Below are 13692 nucleotides of genomic sequence, written 5' to 3'. Positions count from 1 at the left end.
CAGCCAAGGACTGCACACGGCACACTCAGTGATTTTCATACAGAGCGCTACGTGGCGTTACCAACATAAAAACCTAAACTCCTACTTACACTGTGAATAGTTTTATTTTGTACAAGGCTATCATAAAGCAAATAAAATATCTAGTGGAATGTATAAAAAAAAGTTAGCATGGACATTGCAGCTGCAGAAGAAGACATCGATCATTGGGTCCAACACCAACCACTAACCTAGACAGAAATTTTGGTCGCTTTTTTCCAGGAAAGGTGCCCCCCACTGTCAACAAAGCAAACGCCACATGTTACTGTAAAGTATGCTCTGACAAAGGAAAGAAATAGACTGGCAAGCGGATAAGGAAAGAGAGCAGCTGGGGGTACAAAGACTGCAATGTTAGACTTTGTGTACGCCAATATTTTCAAGACTACCATTTAGAAGAAATCGTGTATAGATTATACGTAATCGTTTTGGTCATCAAGTATGCCCTTTTTGCGATGTTATTTTTTTGTTTTTATTTCTACTTGAAATCTTTATCAGCAAGTGTAACACTTTTTCTGCCAGGGAGGGAATTTCTTCGTGTTTTTAACAACGCTAACGCACCAGTACTGTTGCGAACACACTGGTGTCCAAAATTAAAGCAACAAACGGATATTTTGCAAGGTTGCGTTTATTTTGCCACAAAACAGTATAGACAAGTAATAGTAAAATAGAAACATCATAAAGAGTACAGAACGTAAACAATGGCAACATGCATAACTGTAGATAAAAATGTTCTTCGTTTTTTCCAACGTAACGGGTTTGTACATATATTCCGACAACTGGTTAATGTTCTCACTATGGGGTGAGACCACCTCGAGCAGCAATAGAAGCCTGACAACGAGGCAGTGAATGATGGCATGAATCTCGTGTTGAGGCAATAACGCCCGTTCTTCCCGCAGAGCTGCTCCCAAGTCTTGAGAAGTACCTGGTGAATGCTGACGTGATGCAAGCCGTCTCCGCAGTGCATCCGAGATATGCTCTATCGGATTCAAATCGGGAGAGCGAACTGGCCACGCCATGCGTGCAGTATCTTCCATTTCCAAGAAAACATCAGCCACCCGTGCCCTATGAGATCGAGCATTATCGTCCATCAATACGAAGTCTGTGCCTACAGCGCCTCGCAACAACCACAAATGAGGTCCCAAGGTCTTGTCACGGTACCTGACAGCAATTAAACCTCGCAGAATCACCTACGTACAATTTCATTAAGAGGGGTTCGAGTGGTCAAAATAATCCCTGCCCGCACCAATAGGCGTCCTCCTCGATATCGGTCTCTTTCCACAATATCTGGGTCCCGAAACTGTGTTCCACTTTCCCGCCAGATACGAATCCATCGAGACTCATTCTCCAGACTAAATCGGTCTCAACTGTGAAAGAATATTGACCGACTATTCGACCGTCCAGGTGTCGTGTTGATGACTTCGCTCTAGACGTTCCCTTCAGTGAAGATGTGTCAGAGGTAGACATGCAGCAAGTCTCCGAGAATAAAGGCCACTTTGCCAAAGCCTTCTGTATACGATTTTGCTCGATACAGCACGTCCAGTGGATGCTGCGAGCTCACCTGCCAGCTGCCGTGCTGTACTAAGGCGGTGCTGTTGTGCCCACACAGTCAAATAATGGTCCTCTTTTTGGACAACATGGTTGTGGAGAGAAGCAGCGATTAGTATGATTAATCAATAATTCAAGAACAGTCTTATTGTTATTATACCGCCAACCGGTTTCAACCCGACGTAGGGGTCATCTTCTGGGCGCTTACACCATTGGTCGACGGCTGATGGTGTCACTCCTGTCTACATAACGGCAGGAAACTATGTAGACAGGAGTGACACCACCAGCAGTCGACCAATGGTGTAAACGCCCAGAAGATGACCCCTACGTCGGGTTGAAACCGGTTGGCGGTATTATAACAATAATAAATGCGATTAAGACTGTTCTTGAATTATTAAATAATGGTCCTGTCTTCTGAAGTCACACATGGTCATCCCTGTCCTGTTCTTCAGAATAAAGTTACGGTCTCTATACACTGTCGCCACATCCGAGAAACAACAGAGCGATTCACATTAAGCCATCGGGCCAAATCAGTTTGCTACTGTCCTGCATCCTATCTTTCTATGGCCCTCCGTCTGCCCCGATAGCCGAATGGTCAGCGTCACGCACTGCCGTCCTAAGGGGCCCGGGTTCGATTCCCGGCTGGGTCGGGGATTTTCTCAGCTCAGGGACTGGTTGTTGAGCTGTCTTCATCATCATTTCATCCCCATCCGGCGCGCAGGTCGCCCAATGTGGCGTCGAATGTAATAAGACCTGCACTAAAGCGGCAGGACTTGCCCCCTAAGGGGCCTCCCGGCCAATGACGCCAAAAGCCAAAACCTCATTTCCATTATGGTCCTCCACCGTAGAGAGACTGGTAGCCATCTTCTCTACATCTACATTTATACTCCGCAAGCCACACAACGGTGTGTGGCGGAGGGCACTTTACGTGCCACTGTCATTACCTCCCTTTCCTGTTCCAGTCGCGTATGGTTCGCGGGAAGAACGACTGCCGGAAAGCCTCCGTGCGCGCTCGAATCTCTCTAATTTCACATTCGTGATCTCCTCGGGAGGTGTAAGTAGGGGGAAGCAATATATTCGGTACCTCATCCAGAAACGCACCCACTCGAAACCTGGACAGCAAGCTACACCTCGATTCAGAGCGCCTCTCTTGCAGAGTCTGCCACTTGAGTTTGCTAAACATCTCCGTAACGCTATCACGCCTACCAAATAACCCTGTGACGAAACGCGCCGCTCTTCTTTGGATATTATCTATCTCCTCTGCCAACCCGACCTGGTACGGATCCCTCACTGATGAGCAATACTCAAGTATAGGTCGAATGAGTGTTTTGTAAGCCCCCTCCTTTGTTGATGGACTACATTTTCTAAGGACTCTCCCAATGAATCTCAACCTGGCACCCGCCTTACCAACAATTAATTTTATATGATCATTCCACTTCTAATCGTTCCACACGCATACTCCCAGATATTTAACAGAAGCTACTCCTACCAGTGTTTGTTCCGCTATCATGTAATCATACAATAAAGGATCCTTCTTTCTACGTATTCGCAATATATTACATTTGTCTATGTTTAGGGTCAATTGCCACTCCCTGCACCAAGTGCCTCTACGCTGCAGATCTTCCTGCATTTCGCTGCAATTTTCTAATGCTGCAACTTCTCTGTATACTACAGCATCATCCGCGAAAAGCCGCATGGAACTTCCGACACTATCTACTAGGTCAGTGCTATACTGCACTGTCTGTGACTGTGTACTCAGCACTCAGCGATTGTGGATGTGAGGCTACCAGGCAAACACCTCGTTTCATAGGAGTCCTGACGTCATCGTTGGTATGGTTGTCCGTTAACCAGAATGCCATGTTCCGTGCAGAACACGTTCGTACAGACATTTGGTTGAGAGTTTGTATGATTATATCGTGAATTAGATACAGGACGGGGAAATAGCACTTTGTTGCTTTGTTTTTGGACACCAGTGCATATACAGGGTTGTCCATTGATCGTGCCCGGACCAAATATTTCACGAAATAAGCGTCAAAGGAAGAAACTACAAAGAACGAAACTTGTCTAGATTGAAGGGGGAAACCAGATGGCGCTATGGTTGGCCCGCTAGATGGCGCTGCCATAGGTCAAACCGATATCAACTCCGTTTTTTAAAATAGGAACGTCCATTTTTTATTCCGTATTTGTAGTACGTAAGGAAATGTGAATATTTTAGTTGGACCACTTTTTTCGCTTTGTGATAGATGGCGCTGTAATAGTCACAAACATATAGCTCACAATTTTAGACGAACAATTGGTGACATGTAGGTTTTTTAAATTAAAATACAGAACGTAGGTACGTTCGAACATTTTATTTCGGTTGTTCCAGTGTGATACATGTACCTTTGTGAACGTATCATTTCTGAGAACGCATGCTGTTACAGCGTGATTACCACATTAACGCAATAAATGCTCAAAATGATGTCTGTCAACCTCAATGCATTTGGCAATACGTGTAACGACATTCCTCTCAACAGCGAGCAGTGAGCCTTCCGTAATGTTCGCACATGCATTGACAATGCGCTGACGCGTGTTGTCAGGCGTTGTCGGTGGATCACGATAGCAAATATCCTTCAACTTTCCCCACAGAAAGAAATCCGGGGACGTCAGATCCGGTGAACGTGCGGGCCATGGTATGGTGCTTCGACGACCGAGCCACCTGTCACGAAATATGCTATTCAATACCGCTTCAACCGCACGCGAGCTATGTGCCGGACATCCATCATGTTGGAAGTACATCGCCATTCTGTCATGCAGTGAAACATCTTGTACTAACATCGGTAGAACATTACGTAAAAAGTCAGCATACATTGCACCATTTAGGTTGCCATCGATAAAATGGGGGCCAATTATCCTTCCTCCCATAATGCCGCACCACACATTAACCCTTCAAGGTCGTTGATGTTCCTCTTGTCGCAGCCATCGTGGATTTTCCGTTGCCCAATAGTGCATATTGTGCCGGTTTACGTTACCGCTGTTGGTGAATGACGCTTCGTCGCTAAATAGAACGTGTGCAAAAAATTTGTCATCGTCCCGTAATTTCTCTTGTGCCCAGTGGCAGAACTGTACACGAAGTTCAAAGTCGTCGCTATGCAATTCCTGGTGCATAGAAATATGGTACGGGTGCAATCGATGTTGATGTAGCATTGTCAACACCGATGTTTTTGAGATTCTCGTGCAGTTTGTGTGAATTAGCCGCGACAGCAGCTAAAACACCTACTTGGGCATCGTCATTTGTTGCAGATCGTGGTTGACGTTTCACATGTGGCTGAACACTAACTGTTTCCTTAAATAACGTAACTATCCGGCGAACGGTCCGGACACTTGGATGATGTCGTCCAGGATACCGAGCAGCATACACAGCACACGCCAGTTGGGCATTTTGATCACAACAGCCATACGTCAACACGATATCGACCTTTTCCGCAATTGGTAAACGGTCCATTTTGACACGGGTAATGTATGACGAAGCATACACCATCCGCACTGACGGAATGTTACCTGATACCACGTACTTATACGTTTGCGACTATTACAGCGCCATCCATCACAAAGCGAAAAAAGTAGTCCAAATAAACATTCGTATTTATTTTCGTACTACACGAATATGTAATAAAAAAAATGGGGGTACGTATTTAAACGGAGTTGATATCCGTTTGACCTATGGCAGCGCCATCTAGCGGGCCAACCATAACGCCATCTGGTTTCCTCCTTCAAGCTAGACGAATTTCGTTCTTTGTAGTTTTTTCGTTTGGTGCTTATTTCGTGAGATATTTGGCCCGGTCACTATCAATAGACCACCCTGTATAAGCAAGGATATTTCTTAATCTGTATGGTATATGGTATAATTATGCTAAATGTGCGCCTCTAACGTGCTTGACAATTGTGTGATCATTCTTTAAATTTTCTAGAAAATCGCCAATTACTTGTGCAATCGAAGAGGATAAGGTAGGAGTGTTGAAAGCGTTAAACCTAGTCATCTCACTCAGCTCACCCCCACCGTGAGATACCTTGGCCTCACCCTTGACCAACACCTCACCTGGACCCATCTCCAAACCATCCAGCAGAAAGCCCATTTCTACCTCCGCCTTCTGAAACTCCTGTCTGGCCGGACATGGGGATTGCATCCTTCTACCATCCTCCACACCTATAAATCCCTCATCCGTCCTATCCTCTGTTATGCCAGCATTGCCTGGATCTCCGCCCCCACCCGCTTTTACAAGGCCCTCCAAATCCTTGAACGCCTTGCCCTCCGCCTTGCCTTCCGTACCCGCCTTCCTTCCCCCACACGGCTCCTGTATGAACTGATCCCCTTCCCCCACCTCCTCCTGTTCCTCCAACATCTCCGCATCCTTACATTGTCCGCAGGCTTCATCCCCCCCACCCTCTGGTTTCCTCCTTCCTCTCCACCCCCCCCCCCCGCCCCTTGCCGCTGCTCTTTGCTGTATCCCTCCCTCTCTCCACCTCCACACCCTCCATCTCCTTCATCAGGGCAATTTCCAACGTCTCCCCCTCCCGCATGACGAACTTCGCCGTGACATCTACCCTTCCTTCCAACTATAACCTGGCCTTGTTCCCCCCCCCCTCCCCAGGGCCCCCTTTTTCCTCTCCCCTCCTTCTCCCAGAGCGGATTTTCCTCCTCCCCCCCCTGGCTGAGACCCTGCACCCTATACTTGCCTCTTTCCTTCCCACATCCCTCCCTACCTGGCCCTCTTCAGCGCGCCCCCCGCTCATCTCCCCCCTTCTCTTCCCCTCCCTCCCTCCCTTCTTCCGGTCTCCCTCATCTCCTTGCGCCTGGCAGATCCTCTGTTTTGATCATCGTCAGTGTGCCGCATCAGTGTTGTGTTTAGTGCTGTTTCTCCTGTGCGTCAAGAGGTGTGATTTTAATTGTGTGCTGCCTTGAGGTTCGCTGTCAGTGTTTGTTATGTGCTACGGCATCCGGCGGCACTTTTATGCTCCGATCATACTGTGCCTTGTGTTCTTTTAATTGTCGCAGTGTGTGATTTTTTGTGTGCGCTACTTTTTTACGGTTCTTATCTCCATTTTACAGTCGCCCCTTTTTTTGTCCATTGGCTTCCATGATGTTCCCCCTTTTTTATATCTTATGTTCACTATATTCTCTCCTTTGTATATTTTTAACTATCTTCTATTGTTTGTTCTCTGTCTTTCGGCTGAAGAGCAGCGCATATGCTCCTGCCAGCCCGTCCCGATGTGGAATTGAAATACAATAAAGAAAAAAAAGAAAAGAAAAGAAAGCGTTAAACCAGCGCTGGGTGTGTGGCAGGTGTGTTCTTCACGGACGGGCCGTTCTGGGCGCAGCAACGGCGCTTCACGCTGCGCCACCTGCGGGATTTCGGCTTCGGCAAGATCAGCATGGAGGGCCGCATCCTGGAGGAGGTCGAGGACCTGGTGGGCAGTCTCGCCAACAGGACTGTGCAGGTGAGCTCAGCGGCTGGAGCAAGCGGCAGCTGGGGCGGCATTCAGCTTCTTAGCGAGAAAGAATTCAACAAATTAAAACTAATCAGAAGCAAAAGCGAACGACCTTGCCACAGTGATAACAGCAATTCCCGTCAGAACACCGAAGTTAAGTGCTGTCGGGCTTGGCTAGCACTTGGATGGGTGGCCGTCCGGGTCTGCCAACCTACGTTGGCAAGCGTGGTGCACCCAGCCCTTGTGAGACCGGTTGAGCAGGTACTCGACAGAGAAGTAGCGGCTCCGGTCACGGAAACTGACAACAGCTGGGAGAGTGGTGTGCTGACGACGTCCAGTGAAGTCTATCGGCTCGGGATGACACAGCGGTCGGTCGATACAATTGGGCCTTCCGACGCCTGTTCGAATGGAGTTCAGTTTTGAGATAAACAAGTAACAACAATTAGTGTATATAAATGTATAATCTCGTTGACTTTCCCGGTGAGTTGTACTAATACAAAGTTCACTGATATTAGTTCGACGAAATGGTGCTGAGACGGGTGTTACGATTAATCAAGGAAAACCCCCAGTTGGGAAATGGGGACAAAATTAGTTGGTTACTGTCGAATTGCAATTTACAATTTCTTTATTGATTACTTCAACCATTAAAAGTCATTTCTTTACCACTTGACCAGGAACAGATCCAAAAAAGCTAGCAGGCATGAGTGCCTTTTCAAAACAATTTACTTTACAGTTAACGGCCAAGCCATTTTACTTAAAACCGGCTTTGATAAAACATTTAATAACAAATCAAAATTTTCCAAGTAATGAAATTGAAAACTTTACCGTTAATAGCCAAGCCATTTTACTTAAAACAGACTTTGATAAAGCATTTAATAACAAAATTATAACTTTCCAAGTAATGAAACAAAACATCAATTTGCATACAATTTCGCCACTGAACATGTAGGGAGCCACTTCTTTTAAATTTTGGCACAACGAGATATTAAATTACAAGGGCTCGCTAACAGGGAGGCAGAACTAGCATTTTCAAAGGATGCCAAGTAGATTTAAACAATCAAAGTAAAGATACAGTCATTCACCTTTTACAATAACTAACAATTTTAAAGCCACGTAATTTTTAAAAAACCCACCAATGAAAGGCAAACTTAACCTTTTTAAACAGTGGCCAAAAACAATCAGACTAAAATACAACCATTTAACGTTTTACAATAACTAACAACTTTAATACCATGTCCTGTCACCAAAATGTCCTGGCACAGAAATAATTAACCAACCGCTTGTAAGGGCGGCCACAATTGTCTCCCGAAGGATGCTCAGGCTAGAAGTGGACTAGCAGACCCACAACACCTCAGATTCAGCAATCACATCCACCTCACGCGAGGCCAGGGTAGGAGGAGGAATCAAATCAGGAACCATAATCCCTGCCCAAGAATACACTTCCTCCCAGGCAGTACTAATAAGAAGTCAAAAGATCACTGTCTATAATTACACCGGCGACAGGGACAGGAAATCCGAACGCAGGAGGCCACAAGGCAGAAAAAATGTAATCTAAAACAATAATCCCTGCCCAAAAATACACTTCCTACCGGGCAGTACTAATAAGAAGCGGAAAAGATCTCTGTCTATAAATACACCGGCGACAGGGACAGGAAACCCGAATGCTGTTCATAGCTGCTCTATTCCTCTTAATATTATTTGCAAATCTTTGTGACAATCGGTGGTGATGTCTCTGAACAGTGCTTCAGACCAACGTTTTCAAAGAAAATTGCTGTTGCATCTGATTTCTTTACGGCCACGTGAATCCAGATAAATTTTTACAATGCAGCGAAGGCCAGTTGTGGAAATAGGGAATCCGAACTCGCTCAGTTTGGTAGCATGCTGTGCAAATGATTCCTGATACTGTAAATACACAGCTTCGTCCAGGTTGTGCCTCATCGTTTTCCCATACTGCCTTCATTTCAAGAATTATAGAACTACATGGAATTCCATAGACAACTGCAGCTTTGCGAGAGGATAGTCTTTTTGCATTGATATCTTCCAAACACTGCTGCATCATAGCCTCAGGATAAGGTTTGTATGGGCGACCCCCCAACTTCCTACTAGATCCCTTACGATCACTCATTGCTGTTTCTACGTTACCTAAAAAAACTCAAAAATACCTTGTCACTCTTAATTTGTCTTCGTGCTATTAATTACATGCCAAAAAATCTATTTTTAACTGTCAATTTCATGGAACACAACTATGGTCCATCCTGGAAAGTGGACCATAGATTTGCTCAAGCTCAAGCTCATGCTTTTACTTTTATTGCACATTTCTCACATATAACGTCAGCAGATAAGCACCAAACTAAATACATTCCAAATATATTAAAATATAAATAAAGGAAAGTCAATGAGATAACTCTTGTCTTGCTCTCAGTGCGAAGGAAAGTCGGATGACCACGTTGAAAAGAAGCTTCTTCACGTTTACATTATGGCGACTGTGATGTTTTGCCTTGCGCGACATTGCAATTTCATACCCTGCCAGTAGAGGGCAGACCACATCAGCATTTCTAGAGCGATGGTGGCGCTTGGCTGTTACTAAACAGTACTGTTTGGAGTCTTCATAACCAGTTTGGACCATAGTTGTGCTTAGGGACCATAGTTAGGGGAATTTACAGTACTGAAGATCAAGTCGTTACATAGGCAACCTGCAACAGTGACTGGTTGACTGTATTAACCATTTTGTAATACACCCGGTGATTTTCGTAAATGGAAAGAACTGCATGAAACAAATACAGAGCAAAAAAGGCCCTATGGATGGAGAGCCAGAAATGTGTTCAAAATCCCAGGTTTCACGCTACTGCTATTTATTAACTTCGACAACAATAGATTTCGCAATTCCTGTTGCAACATCGAGCAAAAATCTAGGTAAAAAATATCTTTAACTGACCATCAAAAGCCGGCCGCTGTGGCCGAGCGGTTCTAGGCGCTTCAGTCCGGAACCGCGCTGCTGCTACGGTCGCAGGTTCGAATCCTGCCTTGGGCATACATGCGTGTGATGTCCTTAGGTTAGTTAGGTTTAAGTAGTTCTAAGTCTAGGGGACTGATGGCCTCAGATGTTAAGTCCCATAGTGCTTAGAACCATTTGAACCATTTTTTGACCACTAAAAACCTTCAGCGACAATAGCAAGAAAATCCAAGCAATACTGAATCGGAAAATGTCGATTCTACCAAGAAAACGTCAAAACTATTATACAATCTGTAGAATTCTGCAGCGCTTTTCGCTAACGAAATTTTAAAGAAATCAGCTAAAAACAAATTTGCCATACCTACCAGTACAGAAACCGCGCTTCTCCAATGTTGTTGTTGTGGCCTTCAGCAGGAAGACTGCTTTGATGCAGCTCTCCATGCTAGTTTACCCTCTGCAGGTCTTTTCATCTCTGCATAACTATTGCAACCTACATTCATTTAGCCTGTTATAGTATCAAAGCCTTGGTCTCATCCAGTAATAGTTACCCTTCATACTTCAGTCAAATTCAGTTTATGTAAATCGAAGGTGGTGGAGGGGAGAAAGGAAAGGAAAGAAACTGATGATATCAGCTGCATCGGAGCTTTATGTCGGATCGGCGGGACGAGTGAAAATGTGGGCCGGACCGAGACTCGAACCAGGGATCTGTTGCATACTAGGCACGTAGTTTCATTAATGAGCCATCCGGACACAGTGTTTATCGCAAATGCACGGATTATCTCGGGACGCTCCTCTCCCCTGCCGACCCCACCTACTGCCCGCAGTTCCCGTTTAGATTCCCGTTAGAGGCCAAAAGACTTCGTGCATCCGCGCTGAAGGTTGTGGATTCATTGCCCATCGAGGCGATTCATTTACATGGATGTTATTCAGTTTGAAAGAATTTTATTTCGACCAACAAGAATAACTGCTAACATTGCGAGTGAATCCTTTACGCGTAAGCATATTATGCAACATATTGTTGAGTTTCCTATTGTACCTGAAGAAAGTTGCATAACAGAAAGTAGCTGGCATCCTTGTAAACTACGAAACTCATTATTTCAGTGAGAAAGAGCCTTTGACCTTTCCGTTGTAGTACATTAACGGCGCACAGCAAAAGCAACGGGCTCAGGATCTGCTTGCTAATTCTGTGCTAGGACGACGACATCACTTGGAGACGTCAATTTGGTGGAAATACCAAAAAATGTTCAAATGTGTGTGAAATCCTATGGGACTTAACTGCTAAGGTCATCAGTCCCCAAGCTTACACACTACTTAACCTAAATCAACCAAAGGACAAACACACACACCCATGCCCGAGGGAGGACTCGAACCTCCGCCGGGACCAGCCGCACAGTCCATGACTGCAGCGCCCGAGACCGCTCGGCTAATTCCGCGCGGCGTGGAAATACCGTGTCACTATAATTCAAGTGCAGGTACACACGGAGGTCCAGTCTGGACTGTAATTATCGTATGACATCGAACATTGGTAAATATGCTAATGCGTTAATCCGAAACCGATTTATGATGCAAAAATTAGTTCCAGGTGCAAATCTGGCACTGTACACTATTTGTTTGTCCTCCACGCTGTCATCTGACCAGCTATAGCGTGAGTTAACAACATGGCTACCGAGAAGAGAGGCTGTGCGGTTTTAGTGAAACTGTTTTATGCGAACGGCAGCAGCTACAGTCCTGCACTGATAGCCGACTGAGTTCTTAGGAGAGACCCGATATCATTAAATGGTAAAGAGCATGATAGTAAAACTAAAAAAAAACACGAGTGAGCTTGCTGAGGCACGTGGAAGGCGTCCTATCCCGGTGAAAGTTATTGACAGATACATGTACAAGACCCAGACGATGCAGCAACCGAAACCTCATGATCCGCAGCAATGTTCTGAATTTGCTCTTCGGATTCTGGCACGGATCGAAATTGATGGCATGTGGCCGGGCAATATCCTACTGGGTGACGAGGAACATTTTACACTTCAGGGTGCCAGTGACTACATAGAACTGCCGAATTTGGGGTACTGTTAAACCACGTGTTGTGCAGGAAGAGCCAATGCACTCGCCATATGTACTGTGTGGTGTGGATTCACAAGCACCTTCATTCTCGGTCCGTTCTTCTTTGAAGGGCGTACATCCAGAGGGCTAGCAATGAGTCTGCCCATTATTGAGACCCTCTTGTACAGCTTGTGATTCCTGGATTGGAAAACCGCAACTGTGTGGAAACGACTGTTTTCATGCAAGATGGGGTATTCCTCATGTCGCTCGCCCAGTGAAAGATCTGCTTAATGCACCGTTCCACGAATGTGTTCTCTCCAGACGTTTTCCAGATGCATGACCTGCAGTATCACGTGATCTGAACCCATGCGACCTTTGGCACTGGAGGTATCTAAAACAACGCGTTTACCAGGGACACGTTCGGATCTGAAGGCCAATATACGGAAACACGTTGCTCAGATTCCACTGGAACTGCTGCAGGCCACCGTTGATCATGTCGTTTTACAGATGCAGCATCTCGTTGAAATCGTCGGTGCTTGTATTGAACAAATTTGGAAGCGGTGACTAATAATAAAATCAACAGTATTCCTTTCTCACTTATTCGAATTTTTCTCCCACGATCCGCCCCAAAACTATTACATATGGCAACATTTCTAAACGTCTTTCTTGCATTCACAGCGTCAGTTTTTCACCTGGTGACCAAAATTGGAACTAATTTTTTTGCCAGCGTCGATCGATTCTGCATTAACCATTAACATATCTGCGAAGTTTCGCATCCGTACGATAATTACATTCCACGTTGGACCTCTGTGAGTAACTGCACTTTAATTATAACCACCCGGTATTTAAAATTCCGCCTTTTGCTTTCATGTGGCATGACACATCAACGCACATTTTACATCAAACTGATACGTCGCGCAGGATTGCTATATTGATTATGCACGTACCGGTCGGTAGACCACCCCTGACATTGTTTGTAAAGGTACACTCAATTACCACGAGCGCTGTTTACTGTATGTATGGAGCCCCGCGCTTGAATAGCTTGAATAGGCAGCAGCCTTTCAGTTGAAAGAATAGCAGCCGTAGGGACGCGTTAGAGACGTCTGTAGAAAAGTAGAGTGAACATCCATCCTGCCACGAAGAACACTCGCGACAAATGATGGGGTCCACATCAGCACGTTACGCGCAGACGGCCTGTCAATCAGAGAAGTTGCTCGATGTGCACAGGAGTTAAAGTAATGTGATGCGGACGTGGAAGCGGTTCCGGTTGACGGATAGTGTTGAGGACGTGTAATGCATAGGGCGTCGACGTTCACATGATGCACTACGACTTTTGAATCAAAGGAACCGTGGAATGGGTGCTCCAGAACCAATTCGACGTTCGAAGAGGCTAAAGGACGTTACGTAACGCATCAGACTGTTAGGAGGCGATTGGATAATGCTAATCTACATTTCCGAGGACCTTGGGAAGGAGCATCTCGTCCTATAACGCACCGCCTTCTGGTCAAGAAATCATGCAGCACTGACGCCCCAAAATTGACGTCGGGTGTTTTTTACGGGCGAAACTCGTATCTGTTTGTACCCTGGTAATCGTAGACAATGTGTCAGGCGAAAACCCGGTAATATATAACGCTTGCAACACGGTGTCCCTC

General features: G+C 45.6%; 1 protein-coding gene across 1 annotated transcript in view; it reads left to right on the top strand.

The window, feature by feature from the left end:
* The window catches only part of LOC124615584 (methyl farnesoate epoxidase-like), a 196717-nt gene that overhangs the window by 119817 nt on the left and 63208 nt on the right, over positions 1–13692 (top strand). Inside the window, exon 4 of the mRNA XM_047143570.1 lies at positions 6905–7059. Within this exon, the coding sequence (XP_046999526.1) occupies positions 6905–7059 (155 nt within the window). The remainder of the gene's footprint in view (positions 1–6904; positions 7060–13692) is intronic.

Source organism: Schistocerca americana, chromosome 5 (assembly GCF_021461395.2).
Source record: "Schistocerca americana isolate TAMUIC-IGC-003095 chromosome 5, iqSchAmer2.1, whole genome shotgun sequence".
Lineage (NCBI taxonomy): Eukaryota > Metazoa > Arthropoda > Insecta > Orthoptera > Acrididae > Schistocerca > Schistocerca americana.
This window is presented reverse-complemented; position numbering and strand designations above follow the sequence as displayed.